The sequence below is a fragment of the Capra hircus genome, chromosome 5 (assembly GCF_001704415.2).
Source record: "Capra hircus breed San Clemente chromosome 5, ASM170441v1, whole genome shotgun sequence".
In the NCBI taxonomy this organism is placed as follows: domain Eukaryota; kingdom Metazoa; phylum Chordata; class Mammalia; order Artiodactyla; family Bovidae; genus Capra; species Capra hircus.
The window spans coordinates 6008909-6033478 of record NC_030812.1 but is presented as its reverse complement, the minus strand read 5'-3'; the positions used below and the strand labels follow the sequence as shown (position 1 = coordinate 6033478).

General features: G+C 36.6%; 1 protein-coding gene across 2 annotated transcripts in view; it reads right to left on the bottom strand.

The window, feature by feature from the left end:
* The window catches only part of ZDHHC17 (zinc finger DHHC-type containing 17), a 101726-nt gene that overhangs the window by 24826 nt on the left and 52330 nt on the right, over window positions 1-24570 (bottom strand). For both annotated transcript variants that reach the window (XM_018047585.1, XM_018047586.1), the window contains exons 4-8: window positions 23364-23441; window positions 22652-22796; window positions 17559-17623; window positions 16752-16914; window positions 9875-10000 (exon numbers count right to left, since the gene is read on the bottom strand). In XM_018047585.1, the coding sequence (XP_017903074.1) occupies window positions 9875-10000; window positions 16752-16914; window positions 17559-17623; window positions 22652-22796; window positions 23364-23441 (577 nt within the window). The remainder of the gene's footprint in view (window positions 1-9874; window positions 10001-16751; window positions 16915-17558; window positions 17624-22651; window positions 22797-23363; window positions 23442-24570) is intronic.

Here is a 24570-nt window from a genome sequence, read left to right as displayed (position 1 = left end):
TAGTCTTCATTTTCATTTTAATAACAGAGTCTTTCACAGAACATAAGTTTTAATTTTGATTCAAACCTGAATGATCAATTTTTACCTTTATGGATCATGCTTTTTATATCAGATCTCTGCATAGCCCTAGATTTTTAGGTTTTACATTTCACATTTAAGTCTTCAACAGTTGTGAGTTAGTTTACTAATGCAGTATGAGGTCTGAGTAGAGGTTTATTTTTTTGCCTATGCATGTCCAGACGCTCTAATATCAACTGTTGAAAAGGCTATGTTTCCTCCACTGAACCGTTTTTATACATCTGTCAAACATCTGTGGGCACATCTTCGTGATTCTAACTCTAGGCTCTCTATTCTGTTTCACTGGTTATTTTATTTCTCCAGAAATACTAGAGTCTTGACTACTGAAGCTATATAATATAGCACATGTTAAAACTGCAGACAGTGATTCTTCTTTTTCAAAACTGTTTTAGGTATTCTAAGTCTACTGCCTTTCCAAGTAAGCTTTGGCTATACAAAAAAAAAAAGAAAAAAATCTTGCCAGGATTTGAGAACAACTGATATATTTACTACACTGAATCTTCCAATTCATGAATACAGTAAGTCTCCCCACTTACTTAGATCATCCTTGATTTCTTTCATAGGCATTTAAAATTTTTTCAGCATACAAGTTACTTTACAACCATTTATAGAGCAACTCTCTAGGAAAATAACCTGAAGACTAGCAGAAAAGATTTTTCATAACTAAAGAAATAAAGGTGGAACCACAGTGAGATGGCAGGAAGGGGTGAACACGGTATAACCAGAGCTCCCATCTCCAGGGTCAGTGGGCTTACAAATGGAAGGAGTATCACAATCCCAGAGGCCTTCCCCAAGGAAGACGTGGTTTAAGCCCCATGTGGGGCTCCCCAGCCAAGGGTCCTCCTATACTAGGAAGAAAAGCTTCCACACATCTGGCTTTGAAAACCAGCAGGACCCATTTCAGGAGAGCTGGAGGTCCACAGGAAACAGAGATTCTGTTTTAAAGGACACTGGCAAAATTCAGACGCTACAAAGTACGAGCACAAAGAGGCAATACTCAGAAGCTTGGAACAGATCTACTAGCTAAGCTTGAAGAGTCCTCTGGAGCGGGAGAAAGCAAATAAAAGACCCCTACATATACAGAAATTGGTGGCAGCTATTTTGGGGAACTTCTTTTACCCTAATAACACTAGGTTTCTCTGGAGGCTCAGCTGGTAAAGAATCCACCTCCAATGGGGGAGACCTGGGTTCAATCCCTGGGTTGGGAAGATCCCCTGGAGAAGGGAAAGGCTACCCACTCCAGTATTCTGGGCTAGAGAATTCCATGGACTGTATTGTCCAAGGGGTCACAAAGAGTTGGACACGACTGAGCAACTTTCACTTTCACTAACACTAGGGTTGGAAAGAAGCATTTTAGAATCCTCCCTCTAGCCTATTGGTCCCCAGAACCTGGCCCCACCCTCCATCTGGGCAGCACGAGGCAAGCACTGCCCCTACCACCACCTGGGGCCACCCAAACAGCCAACCAATCAGTATGACATACTACAATAACAAACTGAAGAATAAAAATCCGATGATTATCTCAGGAGATACATAGAAAGTTTTTAACAAAATTCAACATTCATTTATGATAAAAATCTCAACAAAAGTGGGTATAGAGGAAACATATCTCAACATAAAAAAGGCCATACATGACAAACCCACAGGTAACATCATACTCAATAGTAAAACGTTGAAAGCATTTCCTCTAAGGTCAGGAACAAGACAAAGATGCACACTCTTCCGCAGCGGTGAGACAAGAAAAAGAAAAGAAGAATCCAGACTGGAAAGGAAGAAGTAAAACTGTCGATGTTTGCAGGTGACATGACACCATGCATAAGACATCACCAAAAGTCTATTAGAGCTAACAAGTGAACTGAGCAGTTACAAGACATAAGACTAATAAACTGAACTCTGTTGGTTCACACACTAATAATCAACAATGAGAAAGAGAAATTAAGAAAACAATCCCATCTACAAGTACATCAGAAAGAATTCAATACCTAGTAATAAATCTAACCAAAGAGGTAGAAGATTTACACTCTGAAAACTGTTAAGACATTGGTAAAAGAAACTGAAGACGGCACAACAGATGGAAAAGCATACCATTCTCACAGGCTAGAAGAACTAATATTGTAACTGACCATACTGCCCAAGGCAGTTTACAGATCCAGTGTGGTCCTTATCAGAATACCAATGGCACTTTTCACAGAACTAAAACAAGCAATTCTACAATTTGTATGGAAACACAAATGACCTGAATAGCCAAAGCAATCTTGAGAAAGAAGAACAAAGCCAAAATATCACATTCCTTGACTTCATATTATACCGCACAGGTACGGCAACCAACAGAGCACAGCACCGGCACCGAAACGGACACTCCAGCCACTAATCGGTGAGACACGGGTCAGGACCAGCAGAGGGCGCCACCTCGGACCTGCAAGAGTGGGTCTCAGCAAAGGGGATGAGAAAACACGAACGCTGGTGAGGGTGTGGAGAAAAGGAAATCCTTGCCCACTCCTGGTGTAACTGTAAGTCGGTACAGGCACTATGGAGGGTCCGCAAAAAGTTAAAACCAGAACTGCCGCACATCCCAGAAATATCACTTCTGGGTATCTACCCAAAGAAAACAAAAGGACTAAACAGAAATCATATTTACACCTCAGTGTTCCCTGCAGTATCATTTACTGTAGCAGTGATATAAAAGGAACTTAAGTGCCCACTGAGGTATGAATGGATACAGAAGGTGTCATCTATACATATAATGGAGTATTACTCAGCCATTGAAGAGTGGAGTCTTGCTATTTGTGACAACATGGACGGACTGAGAGGTATTATGCTAGGTGGAATAAATCAGAGAAAGACAAATATTACTACCACGTGGTCACACTTACATGGGAAATCTAAAAATACAAACAAAACAAAAACAGACACAGAGATACCAGAGGGGAAGGGGCTGCGGCTGAAAGAGATTAAGAGTTAAGAACCTTCGATTATAAAATTAATAAGCCATAGGATGTTATACTGTACTTAGAGTAACCACTAAAAAAAGGTCTTCAAAGAGATATAAATTCTGAAAAGCTTTTATAGATAGTTATGAAAAGTTTATCAGTAACTCACAAGAAGATAGGAAAAAGAAAACAGAAACAAAAACAGAACAAATGGAAAACAGCATAAGGAATATGGTCAATAATATTATAACAAATGTATACAGGAAAAATGGCTACTAGACTTAATGTGGTGATCATTTCATGTGTACAAATGTTAAATTACTATGCAGTACATCTGAAACTGACATAATATTGGACATCAACTATATTTCAATTTTAAAAGTAAAGTAAAAAATAATAATAAAAAAAGAAAATAGAAAAACAACAACAAAAAAAGTTATATGTTTATACTATACTATAGTGTATTAATACCCTTATGTCAAAAAAAAGCATATCTTTTAACTTAAAAATATTGCTAAAAAATTGCTAAAAAGTGCTAACCATCACCTGAGCCTTGATCAAGTCATAATCTTTTTGCTGGCGGAGGGTTTGAAATACTGCAAGAATTACCAAAATGTGACATGGAGACATGAAATAAGCAAATGCTGTTGAAACTGGCACCAACAAGACTTACTTGATGCCGCCTGCCACAAAACTTCACTTGTTAAAAAAAAGAAAGAAATATCTGTGAAACGCAATAAAATGAGATATACCTGGAGTTTTCCTTTTTGTACTGTCTTTGCCTGCTTTTGGAATCATACGTCATTTCTATTCTGCTACTTGCCCATACAAGTAACTTTTCAATATTCTTGTAGGTGAAGTGAGTTTCTTACAGACAGCATATAGTTGAGTCATGGATAATCCACACTGCCGATATCGGTCTTTTAATTGGTATATTTAGACCATTTATAGTTATTCTGGGCTTTCCGAGTGGCACTAGTGGTAGTAAAGAACCTGTCTGCCAATACAAGAGACTTAGAGATAAGGGTTCAATCCCTGGGTCAGGAATATCCCCTGGAGGAGGACACGGCAACCCACTCCAGGATTCTTGCCCGGAGAACCCCACGGGCAGAGGAGAGCTTCAGTCCAGAGGGTCGCAGAGAGTTGGACGTGACTAAAGCGACTTAGCACACAAACAGTTACTCTAACTACTGATATGTTAGGATGCTGCTGCTGCTAAGTTGCTTCAGTCGTGTTCGACTCTGTGTGACCCCATAGACAGCAGCCCATCAGGCTCCGCCATCCCTGGGATTCTCTAGGCAAGAACACTAGAGTGGGTTGCCATTTCCTTCTCCAATGCATTAAAGTGAAAAGTGAAAGTCAAGTCGCTCAGTCGTGTCTGACTCTTAGCATGGACTGCAGCCCACCAGGCTCCTCTGTCCTTGGAATTTTCCAGGCAAGAATACTGGGGTGGCGTGCCATTTGCCTTCTCCAATATGTTAGGATATAAATCTATAATTTAACGTTTTGTTTTCCATTTGTTCTGTTTTTGTTTCTGTTTTCTTTTTCCTATCTTCTTGTGAGTTACTGATAAACTTTTCATAACTATCTTTAAAAGCTTTTCAGAATTTATATCTCTTTGAAGACCTTTTTAAGTGGCTACTCTAAGTACAATATAAATATAACTTATCACAGTATACTGGCTGCAGTCACCATCTGCAGTGATTTTGGAGCCCAAAATAATAAAGTCTGACACTGTTTCTACTGTTTCCCCACCTATTTCCCATGAAGTGATGGGACCAGATTGCCATGATCTTTGTCTTCTGAATGTTGAGCTTTAAGCCAACTGAACTGAACTGAACTGAACTGAACTGAACTGAACAGTATACTGGTGTCATCATTTCACCAATCTAAGTGAAGTGTGGAAACCTTACCTCCATTATTCTCTCTCTGTCCTTACCTGTCTACAATATAAGCTGTCTCAAAACTGTTTTCTACATGCATTCAGATCCACAGCAAACAATACTGTGATGTTTGTTCCAACTGTCACATAGTTTGGAAGATGCAGAATAAGAGGGAAGTCTACTGCATCTGCCTGCAATTTTGCTTACTTGACATTATGTTCCAAGAGTCTTTCTTTTATCACTTCCCGTCTGTCTAAAGAACGCCTCTTAGCCACTTTCAGGGCGGGACGCAGTTCAGTTCAGTTGCTCAGTCGTGTCCGACTCCTTGCGACCCCATGAATCGCAGCACGCCAGGCCTCCCTGTCCATCACCAACTCCCAGAGTTCACTCAGACTCACACCCATCGAGTCTGTGATGCCATCCAACCGTCTCATCCTCTGCCATCCCCTTCTCCTCCTGCTCCCAATCCCTCCCAGCATCAGAGTCTTTTCCAATGAGTCAACTCTTTGCATGAGGTGGCCAAAGTACTGGAGTTTCAGCTTCAGCATCATTCCTTCCAAAGAAATCCCAGGGCTGATCTCCTTCAGAATGGACTGGTTGGATCTCCTTGCAGTCCAAGGGACTCTCAAGAGTCTTCTCCAACACCACAGTTCAAAAGCATCAATTCTTCGGTGCCCAGCTTTCTTCACAGTCCAACTCTCACATCCATACATGACCACTGGAAAAACCATACCCTTGTCTAGATGGACCTTTGTTGGCAAAGTAATGTCTCTGCTTTTCAATATGCTATCTAGGTTGGTCATAACTTTTCTTCCAAGGAGTAAGCGTCTTTTAATTTCATGGCTGCAGTCACCATCTGCAGTGATTTTGGAGCCCCCAAAATAAAGTCTGACACTGTTTCCACTGTTTCCTCATTTATTTCCCAAGAAGTGATGGGACCAGATGCTATAATCTTCGTTTTCTGAATGTTGAGCTTTAAGCCAACTTTTTCACTCTCCTCTTTCACTTTCATTAAGAGGCTTTTTAGTTCCTCTTCACTTTCTGCCATAAGGGTGGTGTCATCTGCATATCTGAGGTTATTGATATTTCTCCCGGCAATCTTGATTCCAGCTTGTGCTTCTTCCAGTCCAGCGTTTCTCATGATGTACTCTGCATATAAGTTAAATAAGCAGGGTGACAATATACAGCCTTGACATACTCCAGAGGCAGGTCAGGTGGTCTGGTATTCCCACCTCTTGAAGAATTTTCCACAGTTTATTGTGATCCACACAGTCAGAGGCTTTGGCATAGTCAATAAAGCAGAAATAGATGTTTTTCTGGAACTCTCTTGCTTCTTCGATGATCCAGCGGATGTTGGCAATTTGATCTCTGGTTCTTCTGCCTTTTCTAAAACCAGCTTGAACATCTGGAAGTTCCCAGTTCACGTATTGCTCAACCCTGGCTTGGAGAATTTTGAACATTACTTTACTAGCATGTGAGATGAGTGCAACTGTGCGGTAGTTTGAGCTGTCTACAAACTCTGGCTTTTCTTTTATCTAAAAACGTGTTCTTCTCCTTCACTCCTGAAACATATTTTCACTGGATATAGGATTCTGAATTGATAGTTCTTTCCATCTGGCATTTGGAAAATGCAGCAGCTGAATAGAAATCCACTATTACTGAATGGTTTTATCCCTACTGGTAAGGGGTGTTTAAGATTTTTATTTTTTGGTCTTTAGCTTCCAGAAGTTTCACTATGATACATTCAGTATGGATTTTATTGAGTTTAATCTGTTCAGGGTTTGTTCTATTTGTTAACCTACAAGTCTGTCTTTTGCAAAATTTGGGGATTTTTTGGCCATTATATCTTTGAGCATGTTTTCAGCCCCACCCTCTTTTCTTCTGGAACCCCAATCATATCAATGTTAGATATACTGTTATAACCACAGGCCCCTAAGGTTCTTTTCTGTTTGTTTTCATCGTTTATTTCCTTTTGTTGTCTTCAAGGTCATTGATTCTTTTCTCTTCTCTTCTGCTGTTGAACTCATCCACTGACTTTAAAAAATTTTTTGGTTATTTTAATTTTCAGTTTTACAGTTTCCATTTGGTTCTTATTTACAGTCTATTTCTATATTTCTATTTCTTCACTAAGCCTCTATTTTTCACTTGTTTCAAGTGTGTTCATAAGTATTCACTGAAGGCTTTTTATGATGATTGTTTTAAAATCTTTTGTCACATAATTCTAACATCTTTGATATTACACTGGCATCTAGCGATTCTCTTTTCATTCAGTCGGATCTTCTTGATTCTTGTTTTGATGAACAATTTCTTTTTGAAACCTAGACATTTGGGGTATTATGAGACACTGGAACGTATTTAAACCTTTCGTGTGGATTCCTCTGATGCAGGCAGAGGGATACCTTCTCATTACTGGCAGGTGAGGTGAAGTCCAGGCTGCCGAGAGGGCCTCACTGACACTGAGGAGAGGCTTCCTCATTACTGATGGGCAGAGGTGGGGCTCCCAAGTCCCCAGTGCCCCTCACTGGTGACCTCCCTGGCTGGGAGTGCCCCATTCCTGTTTCCTACATGATCGCCACTAACACAGCAGGGGAAGGGAGCTCACTGACAGCGTGTGTGGACGAAAACCCGGCTCTCTACCCAACCTTCCCTGACCCCACCCCAGGAGAGAAGCTGGGGCACATCACTGTAGCACGGTAAGGCTGGAAAGCTAGGTCTTTGCTGGTACGAGTCAGGGTGGGTCCACAGTTTTTTCTGTTGTTTCTGGCTGTAGCAGAAATTTATTTTCTAAAAGTTTCTACCTTGCCAAATATGCTGTCTCTTTTGTGGTCTTTGGGTTAAGGGCAAGCTTTTGGGGGAGCTGTTTTAGTCTGTACCCATTCATGATTCTGGGTTGTTGGCCTGGTCAGTTCCTCTTCTGGAAAATATGAAGCAAAAAAAGAAAAAAGAGGAAACTCACCACCACGTTACTCTTTGGATCCTTAGCTCCCTAACTCTCTGCCTTCTTCTCTCCATCCTCAGTCTTCCTATATTTGTTTTGTACATAATATCCAGGTTCTTTAGTTGTACTTGGCAAGAAGGAATAGGGAAAAATACATCTACTCCATCTTCCCAGATTTATTTTCACATAATTAATAAAAAACATTAGAGAGTAATCCTTGTGAGATTTTCACTGCTAACAGAAGGGATCCTGGGTTTTTAAATGTTGAGAAACACTAATTTAGAGATTTTCTTATAACTCATCAAGATTCCTTTCATATCTGTCTACTATCAGTGTCCAAAAATAATTTTTTTTCCTTTTGGGCTGACTTATTTTTAGTAAAAAGCTATTGAGTCTTGGGCGTTTTCTTGTTTAGTTTTAAATACAGAACATACTTCACAGACTAGCAAATCCAGTCATGTTCATAATTTAAATTTTTCTAATGTGAGATGGAGAGAGAATAGTCTATACAAATGCAAATATTTAATTTCACAAAGCCCCAGTTAATGAAATCATGAATTTTTATCTAGTGATTGCTTTAGATTACATAATATTTTTAAAGCTACTAATGCAAAAAGCTTAAACAAAAAAAACAGGAATATACAACTTCTGAACTGATCACAGTAATATACACAAATGTTAATAAAATTGTGCAGAACTTTTTAATGCAGCTCTCTTCTTGAAAGAAACTGTATTCAAACACATAACCCTGATATATAGTTCATTACTGCTATAATAAATAATTTTATAAACATCTAAAACTTCACTAAGCAAATGAAAGCACAAAGACAATGAGTCGTTCCAGAGTAACAAAAGACATTTTTATTAGTGGCCTAGTTATTATGAGAAATTGGCCATTTTTTACTCTGTTGAGCAAAACTGCTCTTAATCCTGGAGGACAGAGCAACATCAGAGTATTGGGGTGGCCAAAAAGTTTGTTTAAAAGTTTCCATAACACTGTATGGAAAAACCAGAAGAAACTTTGGGGCCCACTCAATAAATAATTAACTTTTTAATATCATATCTAAATAGTAAAATGAAAAGATGATATGACATGCAAAAACTGCTTCTCAGACTCATATATGGGGCTAAAAATGGCCAAGTTTATAAACTACAAATCTAATTCTTCTGATGTCTAAGTAATGGACCAATGGACTTTTCAGCTCATTAGGACGTTAAGGAAGTCTAAATCCTACATATCAATGAGGCATGCTTTCAAATCTGTTTCCCTTTACCCCAAACTTATTTTGTTTTGGTAACAGATAGATCAGTGTTAACTTTATATAAAAGTATCACCATTAGAACCGCCTGAATAAGACATATGTGATGCCCAAGGCGTAATGCCATTCAACTTGTGATTACTGACAAGTCAGCAAATGTCTCATCAATTATTCAGATATACCAAAAACTATCAGTCAGCTAGTCTTACCTTTTAAGGAAATAAATTTTTAAGGAATACAGATCCTTCTTTTGGGGAAAATGTTCTTAGTTTTGAAATCATACAATTAGGCAACTAAGGCAAAAATCACACAGTTTAAAACTGAAGATTTTACGGAAGATTTAAAATGAGCTTTCTATAAAGAATAGCATAAGTTTCTCTCTCTCAATGAAAGTTACAACATATTACAAAAGAATGGAAAGCTTAAATTAACTATAGAGATGTAAGTAGTTTCAAAATATATAAGGACTAAGATTTTTCACAAGTTATTATTATTATACTAACAAATACACTTAAAAGGAAAAGTTTTATTATCTCTCTATAAAAACTTGACAAAGGCCAGCTGAATTAAAGTTTATGTTAGTAGTGAACAGGCATCTAAACAATTTCATATATACCCATCCTTCTTAAACTTTGGTCTCTACCTTTATTTAGCTGGGTGAAATAATACTTTAAAACACTGCACTGGCCAGTGCCAAGACTAAAGCCCATACACACGCTGAGAAAATACGCTTATGAATTTTACTCAAAAAGACTATCTGTTGAAAACCTTCAGTCATGGACTTACCTTATCAGCTTTCAGCTTTCTAAGGAAAGATGGATTGTCATATCCCTTTGCTTGCCGTGCCTCTTGCAGATGGTTGATCATCCACACATTTTTTCTCTGCTTTGCCAAATCAAGTGCTGATTCGCCCTGATGATATAAGCAGAAGAAATTCACATCAAAAAAAAAAGAAAACAAAGAAAAAGTAGAATATTTTAGTTACTAGCTAAAATTAAAGCACTTCCACAAAGATAAACGGACAGCACTATTAATTCATTAACATTGTTTTTACATGTGGCAAAGTCAATTACTAAAAGACTCTAAATTATATATTACTTATGCTTTTCTACTTAAGGTACATTCAGAAAATATATTTACACCTCCTATTCTATAGACTATTTCTGGCTTGCATTTTTACTTATTTTAGAGAGTAATCAAAAAGTAGGTATTTTAGCACCTGCTGGATCAGAGGCTATCACTAAGTTTATGCAGTTATTCTAAATTCTTTAAGGGTTTCATTAGGAACAGTAATTGCTACAAACCATCCTGCTATAATACCAAACTGCCAGGAACCCCTCTGTTTAATTTTAGTGCCGAAAGAAGTCTAGAGAAGAGAAGAGAGGAGAAAAAGAGGAGACCGCCACTTCTTCTACTCTCATGTTGGTCTTCTTGATCATGTTAAACTCACTCACCCATCCAGAAACCTCCAAAGAGAACGAGGGCAGTAACGAAAGAGTTAGGCTCATGTTAGAGGCTTGAAGCTCCCTTTACTTGCAAGGGAAAGAATGCCAGGAAGTGTGAATGACCAAAACTAGAACATTTTAAAGGAAGGAACAAGGAATGAGTGTCCCCAATTCTAAATTTATGCTTCTTTATGCCTTTATTAATTAAAAATCATATTTCTCCTTTTGGTAGTTATATACCTACATTTTTATTCTATTTCATAGTCTCCACTTTTATCTACTTCCTTAAAAAGAAAGAAATAATTTTGTTTGCCAAAATTTTAAGAATTAAGGATGAATATTCAAAATTACTTTAAAAATGGGAAAAAGTACTGAAATTTTATTTTTAGAAACTGGATGAAAATAAAGAAATAAGGAGGCCTGGGTGCCTTACTTATGAGGGATAATTATTAATCAAATATGGAATACAGTTTATTCAATTTTTAGAAAACACTGAAAAATAATCAAACAACAAAATAAACACACCACTACCACCAAGAGCAACAGCAATAGCAACACAACTATAAAAACAAAAAGCCTAACCAATCCTTTAATAAAAAGATCAATAGTATTTAATAAGAAATGGGCTAACTTAGGTGAATCTTCCACAAACAGGGATATTTACTTTAAAATGTCCCCCTACCTATTCCAAAATTCTATCACCTAGGTTGTCAGAACCAAACTGAAAGATTACCTGAATGAAAGCACTCCCTTGGGCAACAACTCCCAGAGCATATCCTGCGGCTGCCTCGGTCCAGCTGAGCATCCCCTCCACTAGGGGGCCATGTGGCACCTAAGGGTCGCCTAGATAAAGAGATGGAGGGCGCTTAGAGGAGCCTCTCAGCTGCTCCTCTAGTCGTCTGACTACTTTTGCACAGTTCTTTTATTCAGCTGGCAAAACAAACAGGCAATTAATTTAAGAAATTCTAAAACCAAGGTTCCAGGTCAAGTCTATATTTGAACACTCCATGTGTCAGCCAAAACAGCAAGTGAATACATGAGCAGTAACAAGAATCATGGAGTATTAGAGCATGTAACTGACTAGTAAGAGAGGACCTTCAGGGGTTTTGGTGAGATAAACACTATGGAAGGCGGAAGACCACTTTCTGCCTAAGCGAGGTTGAATTTCATTATTAAATCTAAGGAAAGCTCTTCCTTGGAGACCATCAAGGCCGGGTACCTAAGAGGTAATGAAAACTATTTTCTGAAAATAGTTTCTTAGTTCTTTTCAAGAAACCATACAAAAGTCTTTCAATATATTAATTAACAAAGCTCAGGAATTTTACATTTTGCACAAGCTAAAAATTATGTCCTTTGATAATTTTAGAAAGAATAAATTATAAATATATAGGCAGCACTCAAGATTAATTGCCCTCCCCAAACTCAATTCATCTGAATTTATCAACCAAAAACACGTGTAAGGAGGTGAAATATATTTTTTAAATCCACAAATGAGATGCTACCGTGAAAAGGGATTACTGCATAGGCCATTTTTCTTAAAGTCTAAGTATCTCAAATCACTCTCTCCCACTATTATTACCACCTCAGAAGATTTATTCTTTGTAACCATTAATTAGGGACATGGTTTTTAAACTCTTTTAAGGCAGGTCTGATGAAAGTCTGGCGACTTCCTCGCCAGAAAAATGCTGATACTTTATTCATTAACAATATTAGAGCTCAAGGACCTACCCCTTGACCAAAATCCACTGGTGGGCCCCAGATTAAGAACCTCTAATTGAGGGTATATGGTCATTCCTAATCCCTCTAAGGATAAAATTAGTCATTTTAAAGTGATCTATCATTTAATAATGTCTCCAAAATAAGTTATTATTTTGATAGAATCATTTGTTTATACATTAAAAGAACTGAAACACTCAAATAACTAATTTACAAGGATATAAAGACAGATTCCTAAGAAACTTATGCTTAATTTTATTTAGGAAATAGCTATTTTAGAAGAAATAATCAATAGTTAAATACTATAACATAAAGTATAATTTTTCATATTCTTTGACGAATGTAACTTTTATTAGCTATTAAAGCCATATCCAGATTTACAGGCTCCATCTTGGTACAATTCATGTTTATCACCAGACTTTCTTAAGGCTTAAAATGAAAAAAAGGAAACATACACAGCTATAAATCAACTTAATCCGTCAAATTCCAGGACAAACAATCTAGGTTGGTTTTTTTTTTTTAATTTAACGAATTTTTCACATAGCTATGTGACATTCCACAAAGCTAAAAAGTACCATCTCAAATTATATATGACTAAAACAGAACCAAGTCCTGTTGCCCCAAAAAAGCTTATTTCCTTCCATTTTCACAATTTCAACATATATCACAAGACACTCAGTTATTCAAACCAAAACTGAATCATTGATATTTTTTCTTTCACCTTCATTTTTAATCTACCTTTTCTTTTCTGCTCTAAATTATCATTTCCCAAATCATTCATTTTTCTCCATCACTTCAATCTCAGGCAAAAGTAACATTATCACTTGCCTGATTTATTACAAGAACCAAACTGGTCTTAATACATCCCCTTTCACTTTCTTAATTCTTCAATATATTCTCCAAATAACAAAGCAATTTTAAAAAAATATTTTTAACACTAAGATTACGTAACAATTCTACAAAAATCTTTCCAACTACTTCTCATGACTGCGAATACAGTGAAAGTACTCTATCGTAGCCTGGTACCTATCTCTCTCAGTGACTCTTGCTTGGTCAAAGCTGTCATTTCTACGCCTCTAACATGACAAGCTTATTCCTGGCCTTGGACCTCACACTTGTAGGTTCCTCTACATGTAAAGTTATTTTCTCATATATCTAACTGATCCCTGTCTCAGAGACATTCACAAATCACTCTCACCTGATACAGCCCCCTTAGCCCTCATCATGACCACGTTTGCCTCTGTGGGTGTGTGTTAATTTACTTATCATCTATTTCCTTAATACAGTGTAATTTTCTGAGAGAATAGGGACTTTGTCTGTCTTAAGCACTGACTGCCCAGCACTGAACAAACATTTGCTGGATGAATGAACACTCTCCACTAGAAGGTGACTAGACTACAGCATATTAGGAATGCCAGATTCCAGTAGAAAAGGTATTTGATACTTATTTCACCCTTTTAATCACATTAAAATTACAGTTTTAAACAAAAATCTATTTTTTAACCAGTGTGGTTAAAAAGATTGCTTTTACTCTGAAAGTATAAATGCTCCCTGAGCAACTGAAGCAACTCCTTAGACTTTATTTCCTTTAAAAACAGTGTCACTTCAAGTAAGTCAGAAGAATGACAAATACCTTATGATACCACTTACATGTGGAATCTGAAAACAAAACATCAACAAAACGCAAGCTCATAAATACAGAGAACAGACTGCTGAGTGCCAGAGGGAGACAGTGTGGGAAGTTGGGGAGAATAGCGAAGGGAGTCCAAGGTACGGCCAGTTCTAAAAAAAAGAGGTCACGAGGATATAATCCACGATACTGTAGTTAATAACTGCTGTTATCTAGCTGCTAAATCAGGTCCAACTCTTGTGCAGCTGCATGGACTGCAGCCCGCCAGGCTCCTCCGTCCGTGGGATGCTCCAGGCAAGGATACTGGAGGGGCTGCCACTTCCTCCTCCAGGGGGTCTTCCCCACCCGGGGACGGGAAGTCACATCCCCCGCACTGGCAGGCAGGCTGTTCACAACTGAGCCCCCAGTGGAGCCCACAGCTACCAATACTCTAGTGCACATTCAGAAGCCTCTAAGAGTGGGTACCTCGAGGGCTTGCATCGTCTGCGTGCTAAGTCACTCTAGTTGTGTCCAACTCTTTGCAAGCCAGGCTCCTCTGTCCATGGGATTCTCTAGGCAAGAATATTGGAGTGGGTTGCCATCCCCCGACCCCGCCGCACCTCCAAGGGATCTTCTTGACCCAGGGATCAAGCCCGTGTCTCTCAGGTGCACTGCACTGCCAGGCAGGATCTTCACCACTATGTCCATCTGGGGAGCCCAAATCTTGAGGGGTTTACACCACGGGAAAAAAGAAATTTGTCACTGTGATGGTGATGGATGTTTACTGGACATGTTGGTCATTTCGCAAGGTGTACACATGTCAAATCATCATGTTCTACACCTGGAGTTGTATGGAAGTGAAAGCGTTCGTCACTCGGTCATGTCTGACTCTGTGACCCCGTGGATGGTAGCCCACCAGTCTCCCACACTGGCAGTCAGACTCTTAATCACTGAGCTGCCTGGGAAGCCAAACGCTTATCGAAGTTTATACAATGGTTAATTTTGAGTACCAGATGAAAGGACATTACACTTACAAACCACATCTCAAATACTTAAAAGTTCATGACTGAAGTTCATGAAAAGTTATCTAAACTTTTATATGCTAAGAAAAGATCATTTTAAATGCTCTGAAAATACATACTACTAGTTTCACATTATAAAACTCTGCCGTCACTTTGTCATAATTCTTTGGTACTACTGTAATTTCAACATATCTATATGATTCTTGCAAAGTCTGTGGACATACACTATTTGCCATAGTGAAACTGGTTAAAATATAACACTAAATACTGGAAATGTATTCCTGAGGCATGACTCACTTTAGGAATGGCTATCCAGTAGCTAAGAGAAGAAAAATCACACTCTAAAGCAATTCAGATCATAAAATATAAGGTCATCTCGTTAATTTTTTCTCATAGGGACTGGTTAGGGTCAGTCAAACTCCTCCCTCCTTTTTCTTCAGGCCTGGGATCAGCCTAATTTACTGATTACAACGTTACGAATTTTTCAGAACTTCCTACTTTAGAATGTTTGGAAAAGCAAAAATTTCTCTCTATGATTTCAGAAGTGGCAGAGAAGTATGCCACCACAGTCGTGAAAACCAGCCTAGGAGTGAAGCTCAAGACAAGAATCTTCATTCGGTCAACAAAATTTAAAGGAGTGCTCATCACACGTCAGACATGACGGTAAGTTGACTGTCCTCTTTCCATAAATTTACCAGCAGGTAACTAGACCATTCTGATCACTTTGGGTAGAGACAAAAAGACTTGAAATTGAAAAAAGGTAAAAGAAAATACATGCTTTTCTCAATTTCTTAGTGTTTCCAATAAGATATTTGATATTAACTTTTAACTAAGTACTTTCAGTTAGAGACTCATTTCTAAAAATTGGTTGTAATCATAAATAAATTAGTCTAAGCTATTTTATTTTAGTAGTTTAATCTTCTCAGAGTAATCGAACAGAGAAAGAACTATTCACTGCTACATAAAAAGATGCCCTGATCCAGCAGGAGATAACCAACTTTTTGATTGCCATTTTAGATTATGCAATTAAAATTCCTTTAATATTTAAATAGCATATATTCCTTAGAAATTTAAGAGGCATGACTAAGAAAATACTATGGCTTATAGTCAAAATTAAACAACATTTGTTAATAAGTACAAAGTTATTTAAGAAGGCACATTATTAAAAGATGTTTAAAATTTTAAAGTCATTTCACAGAAAAAGTCTGTTGCTAAAAGACAAGCTTTAACACAGAATGGTTACCCAAAATTTAAGATTATCAACAGAATTTTCTTGCAGGTATTCATAAAAAAGTCTATAAATTTCTAAAATGCTCAGAGTGTAAATGTTAACATTTTGTATTTTTGGGGTACATTTTTCTTGGATTACTCCAGCATTTAGGGGAGAGAAATTCTCCTACAAATATCACAGAGGTGATTATCAAATGTAAAGGTCTTGACCTTTATAAAAATAAGATAATTAATGACCAAGTCAAGAAATTACTCAAAGTTATTATGCATACTTGGGATAAAAATCTGTGATTCTCTGCAATGATATTATTTATTTAGGTTACGTGGTGCCACATGTGGGATCTTAGTGCAATAATCTTCTTAAAGAAATCAGAAAACTATCTATTCAGCTATAAAGAGATAAAAGTCAGTAAGAATTCACTAATGAAAAGGTCACCAAAATCTGAAAAATACTTCAATACTAAAAGATGAAAATAAATAAATTAGTTTTTCAAAACAAATTCTTGCATGGAAGCAAAGGGTTGAGAGTAAGTAAGTTTCTTCCACCTCTGACAGTCTATTAAAAAACCTAAGTTTTATTAAAGAATTCCAATCTTGGTAATCACATTTCACAAAGCACAATCAATAAAGGCTATTTTTACCTTGATATTCTGGGCATCGACATTAGCTCCAGCTTCCAGAAGAAGACTAATGACTGTGGTATTCCCTGCTAGTACTGCCCAATGCAGAGCAGTGTTTTTGTGATACTTGTCACCAAGGTTAACTGAAACATTGAATGTTAAAAGCAATCTAGTTGGATCCACACTGAAAAGGAAAAAAAAACACAACAACAACAACAACCCTAATTTCAATTATAGAAATCATTACAGACACTAAACTGATTGTGGTTATATTCCATCTTGGAACACTTCTATTCTAACCTATTTTCGACAACTTTATAATGAGTAATGAGACAACATTTTTAACATGAAGAATTAAGTATGTTCTACATCACAGAACGTAAACTAGTTCCAAGAGAGAGCACACTTGGTCCTGATGTTTATATTCTACATCATGGAGTTAATGTCGTTAGTATTTAAATACTTAAACAATTAAAATTTTAAATTTAAATCTAGATTGTTCCAAAAATGATTTAAGGCAACTTATTAATGTTAAACTTGCCAATATGCCAGTCATATAAAAAATGAGTTATACTTTTAATAAGAAGGTAGCATCTTCCATTCTTGGAAACTGCTTAAGACTACCTTAAGGGTATGACAATTGCCAACATAAAGGTAAACATAAAGACTCAAAATACCCAAAAGGATAATCTGTGTTATATACTATGTATTCATTGTAAGAATTTTAAATATTAATAAGTATAACATTAATTGCTTTTTCTCATCACTTGTTTTACATTTTATCATGCTGAAAATGATCTAAATAAGTATTTCATAATGGTTACATACCTATGTGTTCTATAAGCTGCCCACATTAAAGGCGTCATCCCATTCTGATCCATCATATCTACATCCTGATAGAGTAAAAAGTCAGACAGTAAAAATGTCTAAGTCCCTACCACATGTACTTAGAAAAACGTATTATTACACATCACAAAAGAAGCCAACATGAGGACACCACTCAGTCAAGGTTGATTTATGAAACTTTTCCTTTCTTAACTTTAAAGTAAAACTATTCAATATTTATTATTATTAAATATTCAAATTAATATGGATATGTTACTTATTTATAAATAAAAACATATATTTAATATTTAATTAACTTCTATTTATAGTTTTCTCTTTTCAGATGCTTCACTCAGCCTTTTAAAGATCTTGACCTACCCTTGATCTTTCACCCACAATGGACAGATTAAATAATGACTTATGTCTCTGAAAAACTTATTTATATTAATTCGTATATGAGGGAATAATAAAACCCTGTTTATTTCTAGTCATTTTAAAACAAAGAATAAATTCAATAAATTTTAAAAGAGTCAAATGTTCTGAATCTACTAAAATTTACTGAATTTGTTCCTTGTTTTAAAATGCTTCTTATCACTATGTCACTATGCATAAATATTTTTAGAATTAACTATCTCGACAAAGTCTGTGGTGAAAAAGCAAGGTAATAAAGCAATCCTTTGTCTTACTCCCTACCATTTTCATTTTTTAAAACCTCATTATTTATTGCGCTTTTTACTCCCACATACTTAAAATAAAAAACCTGAATTGGCGCTTTTTGGTTTTTCAGCTTCAGGCATTATCCTCAGCATCCACATTTCACGCAGCCTCAGCATGTAAAATGGCACGTTCTCTCTCTTCTCACTGGCCCACCACAGGCACGCACCCTTCCTAGCCCTTCCTCTGAAGAGGTAATAATTCAGGCTCTGTAAATATTTGATGCTTACATTACTATGAATATATATGAATACTACTCCCAACAAAGTTATGTAGAAACCATGATTACTTTTTCTCTCCTACCCAGCTTTTTGCTTTCCTTGGTACTCTATTTTTTTCTCCCTTTTGCTTAATTCTTTTTTTTTTTCTTTTTAGCAAATTAGAATTAAAACTACAACCTATTCAACCCAAACTCTTCTCAAGTTATCTAAATCTTCTTTTAAGACATGCTAATGTATCAGAGACTCTATTCGTTTCACTTCCCTAAAATTCTTTCTTGACCCACTCCAGCAATCAATTTGGCTTGATTCTGCTATGTACCTGAGGCATCTGTTTCATTAACTAGAACAGGACTTCTTTAAAGATCAATATTGTTTTAAAATCATCTTTGTATCTACTTTTCGGGGCACGGAGAATAATCAAAAACCATCTGTTAAATGAACAGACAAGTTTACCTATCTACTCTTCCAGGCTTGGGAAAGGCATGGGCGTTAGAACAAGACAGACATGATTTTGAATTCCTAGCTCCATCACTTACTAACTGTAAAATTGGCAAAATTACTATAATTCTCTGAACCTCAGCTTTCCCATCTACAAATGTGAATACAAATAATGGCTTCATAAGATCCCTGATGATTAAATGGAATGATGTGTGTAAGGCAACCTAATTCTATAACAGACATTCAATAAAAATTGTTTCCTCTTCGTCCCGTCCCCATCTCCTATTCCTGGACTACATCAAACCTGCAGATGTTATCCAACATATGTTATCTAATCTACCACCCAGCGGAGAGAACGCAGTTATAGTGAGTGCACTGTTAGAACACTTCATAACTCTACATACAGTTCTCTGTAAGCCACTCTCACTGATGGGAGTGTGTCTCCAACGTCCAAATATATTGAGGTAAAGAGAAAAAGAGCCGAGACAAGTGATAACATATCCTCCTTGGACATCACTAGTTTTAGTCTGTCTTGTGAAAACTATAGTTAAATGCTGTGCCTTATCACTACAAATCCATTTCTAAATTTATTCCAGGTGTTGTTGGGAATATTTCATGTAACCTCACTCAATACTTACATTATACATGTTTGTTTTTTTTCCCAATAAAAATCTTAAAAAAAAACCCCTTCTCTGAAGAAATGACAAACTTCCTTGTTTCTTACATGAGAGTTGAGTACTGTCACTTATTTTACTTCCTTCACTGCCCTGGTTTCAAGAAAGCTCAACTAAATCTGATGTCCAATTAAAACAAACATGTAAATTCTCATGCTGAAGTATCTTCTTCCTTCTTAGTCGTAAGCCTCTGCATTATCGTTTTTAAAAAGTGACAGTATTAAAAATGTTAATAAATAAAAAATGTAAAACTATGCCACACCTCTAGAGTACTAAAAGAAAAATGAAAATCAACCTTTTCTCTCTTTGGGTCAGGATTTAAAACTTGGTACTTCTTTTCCAAGTTCAGCCTGGACGTATGAGTATTCTCTATTAGGAAGAATTAACAAGCCCAGATCAAAAGGTTATGGGAATTCCATGATCAACAGGGTCCATTACTTAACATTTTCCCCTGAAAATCATTCAAAAGAATTGGTAGTGAGCACTGAATATATTTGACAGTATAACTAAAATGAAACAATTGTGATGAGTAGAATGACAAACTGAATGGAAATGTTATATGTTCTAAGAATGTAAATTTGGCACAATTGATAAAAAATGGGGGGCGGGGGTGGGAAAAGGCTGAAAAGAAAGCATAATGAGTGTCTACCCTGTAATAGCTATGAACCAAAGAATATTATTTAGAGCTGAAAAATCAAGTTATATTTATCAGAACAAAGTTAACAGTAAGAAAAACAGTATCACTGACTGATGACAAAATAAGGCGGAGAAGAATAAGAAGGAATTAGAAATATGATAATTTTATTACTGCTTATAATTGGGAACTAATCAGAACTAATCAAAATTGAGCAAACATCTGACTAAAGTGAGAGGGACAAGGAGAGCGAACTGTGTGACTGAGAAAAGAAATACCAAGCAGGAGAAGAGCAGGCACAAAAGCCTTATGACAAAACTTATCACAGCTGTTCAGCAAGCTGCAAGACAGGTGCGGTAAAAGCAGTGAGGGAGGGAGAGAGGACAGAAGATGAGATCACAGGTTTCCAGGGCTGACCACACGCAGTTCAACAGGCCAGAGAAGGACTCTGGAACCCACTCAAAGCACAATGGAATGCGCATTAGAGGGGTTTTCTTTCTATAATATTTTAGCATACACATTGACAAATTCTGGAAAAATATATAGTAAACCATTAGAGGAAGAGATCTCAGTGGGGGTGAGGAGTAAAGGAAGGTGAGATTTCATTCTCTAAGCCATACTTTTCTATTATGTTTGAATACTTTACAGTAAGTATGTTACTTCTGTAAGCAGGAAAAAAAAATTACTCATGAAAAAGAAAACGAATTTTCTGTCAGACACTCATTACCATCATCATGTATTTACTGCACAGAAGTTACTGTGACAAAAAACCCTATCCTTTAAGAATTTTATAGCCTACATACTATGCCAGAGTTAAAATGATTACACCTCAAAAATCAATAAATTAACAAAAAGAGTCAAAACTTTACTCCACTATTCCTACCCACTTACAAACTGGAAGGAAAAAGGTGAACATGTATTGTAAACTTATGTCTGTGATAGAGAAGGCCACTAAAGACAAAGTCATGTGCAACAGCGCCATCTACTGCTCTTGTCCCCAGTCGAGAAGGAACTGTAGGAGAGCAAAAGTGATCCCTCCTGGTAGCTGGTCTCCAAAGGCAGCTTCCAGTGAACCTCCTCTCGGGGTGTGCAAACCTCTGTGTTCCCACAATGGACACAGGCTGGGCCTGTTACTTGGTTTAATTGACAGAATTGAGCAGAAATGTTGCCATGCTGGTTCAAACCCTTTAAAAAGTCAGACAGCTTCTGCTTTTGCTCTCTGGGGAGCTCTGTACCACCAAGTTTCCCTGCTAGAGAGAGCGCATGGAGGGGTATTGTGGAGAAGGAGAAATTCTGGGACTGCATGGAGAGAAAGAGAGAGGCCTAGCTGCCTGGTATCCCAAGTGAGCCCAGCCTTCTGGCCATTCCTATCAAGATACAAGGTATGCAAGTGAGCCATTCTCCAGCCCAGCAGAGCCCCTATATATGTCCCCCCTGCCATCATCACAAGAAGAACCACCCAGCCACGCCCAGTTAACCCAGAGAACTGTGAAATATAATGGTGGGTGCTGTTCTAAAACCATCAGATTTAGGGAGTAGTCTTCACCACAGCAACAGATGATAAAACTCCTTTCAACAATTAACCAGCCTCAGCCTCCTTTTCTTAACAATAGTGTACAAGAGTCATCACTGACTGCCACTGTCAACAGCAAATACCTCAAAGGATTCATAAAATAAATACTATTCAAATCCTGAATCTAATGTTTTACATTAAAATAACAAATATATTTTAACAACACTGTATTAAAATCATTTATCTTACTTTTACGATAAGATCCTTAGCTAAAATAACTAATGTTTAAGTACAACTAGAAAAAAATCTCATGAAAGAAAAATTAAGTGATATAACTTTTAACAGAATACAGTTGCTATTAGAAAATCATGGTACACATAAACTGATAATATTTAATATGATTACAGTCACTACATATTCAGGAGTAATTAGGAAGAACCACTGAAATCATGAGAATTCTTCTGACATGTAAGCAGCAGTATGTTATACATCAGAAACAGAGAAAATGAGAGAGGAACGTATCCCCCTTGAGAGGGACTTAATATAGAAAACAACCAGTAATATGTTCAAAACAGTTTACATGAATTCAGATAATATGTTCAAAGGGTGTAATTAAGGGGAAAAAATAGACAACCTAAACTGTCCCCCTTACTTTCTGGAATTCATGTCCACCACTACTGGCAATAAAAAACCCAACTTAACGAATCACTATCTGGATCATAACTGGTTTTTGTATTTTTATGTTAACTACAATAAACAGCTCATTTATTTACTCTCTTCATTCATCAGAAAGTACTATTTTAACATCACTAGACTGTTACACTTCTCAACACCAATGATCTTAGGTATTCAAACCATGAAGAAACTTTGATTAAAATCTACCCCATTGTGATTTTTTTTACCTGTCCTTTTGCTATGAGATAAGCAACAATTGAGGTATGTCCAAACTGAGCAGCCAAATGAATACAGCTACATCCTTCTCCATCAATTAACGAAGGATCTGCACCATATTTCATTAGTTGCACAACCATAGACAGATGGCCTTGTCTAAAACACAAAAGAATAAACACTTACATAGATAAAGCTATTTCAAACAGGAAACTCTGGAAAGATCTTTTTTAAAAAATAGGGTAATGGTAGGAAAGATTAGAAAAAACCTTATTTTATGTTATTTTAAAACAAATATTCGTCAAGACACATTTAGGATTTTATGTTCTTAAGTCTTAACTGGTATAAAAGTCTTTGAAAATTTATACTCATACCTTCTTTAAATATGTATTAAATAGTTACCATATTCTATTAATCCTATTCCAATATGACCTTAATTGTCCCATGAACTAGATACTTCTTTCACTATAAACATATATAGACTGCAAAAGTATTCCAAAATTTAACCCCATCTTAAAATTAACTGGATTAACATCAGCATGGTTAATTTCTAAAGGACACTTCGGACAATAAACTTTGCTTTCAACACAAGTAACCCCGGACAGCAATAAGTGAGTACATTATTGATATTAACTACCGGCACAACAAGTTCTCCCATTCATTTCAGCATATCATTCTTTTAAAAAGTTGCTAAAAGAGGAAAAAAGTCCAGAAGTAAATGTAAACCTTGTGGCCCAGTGCAATGGGGTTGAATTTAGGTCTCCTCCAAGTTGATCCACAATAGCACCTTTCGAAATATAGTATCTATAAGACAAAATTTTAAATAATTGAGACAATTTCCATGTTCAATTTTAAGAAATTATACAAAAAGTAAAGAAATAATTCTTTATTTTAGGTGTCATGCTAGTTCACGCCTCTGACAATAAACAGCCTTCTGTGAGGTTTTAAAATATATTAGAAGAACTTTATATGAAATGTATCTGTCTTGTTTGTTTCAGAAGTAAAAGGAAAACAATGTTTTTAATTACAAAAAAGAACAGCAAAGCCAAAGCACCATCATATAAGAAAGAAAGCAGTCCGAGCCACAAGACTTGGATCCTACAGCAGGATCAGGCAGAAGTCTGGGAAGCACAGCAGTTGCAGAGCAGGCCAGACGCTTAACCCACCATGGGCAGAAGCTCCGCTTTACCTTCCTCACAAGATTACTGTGGGTTAAATCAAACAGTGTATGTGAAGGCGTTTTCTAAACTGTGAAGTGTAACACAGAGGTTTTTCATGATGCCTTATTTGCGATGCTTTTAAAGTTATGCTGCTTTAAAAAGAAAGAGCACCCTCATTGCTCACCAAATTAAATGTTGTAACGTCTTGATATTCTCTGAAATGAACAGGACCTAGCTGTTTATATAATGCTTGCTTTCAAACTGATTAATGCAATGAATCTGAATACAAATGATTTCAAGGCATTTGATGGCAAGTATTTGACAGGGGTTCTTTAAGCTGTTCTAAGCGATTACTCTTCCAGGTCACTAATGCATTCACTCTTAAAGCTCACGGTTCTACACATCTAATACATTCATACTTATGAGCCTGATTCAGAAATTTCCTTCTTTGTATACTTAAGTTGGTGCTTTTAAGGCATTATGCAATGATGGGCCCAATTCCACTCTATCATATAGAATAGCTTAAAGTGACTTAAAAGTATTTCCAGACTAACATATTTTCAGTCCAAAATATCAGACAGTCTGAACACAAATATTCAAATACTCCTAAACTGTTTCTTGAGATACTCAGCAGACTTCAATGTAATAATTAAAAATGGGTTTTTTGAGCCCAACGAGAAGTACAGCACTGCCAAAGAACTGCTTTGACAGGAAATATTTTCTTAAAAATTCCAACTAGAGAGGTTTTTTAAAAGCAATTTTATTGCCTTCTC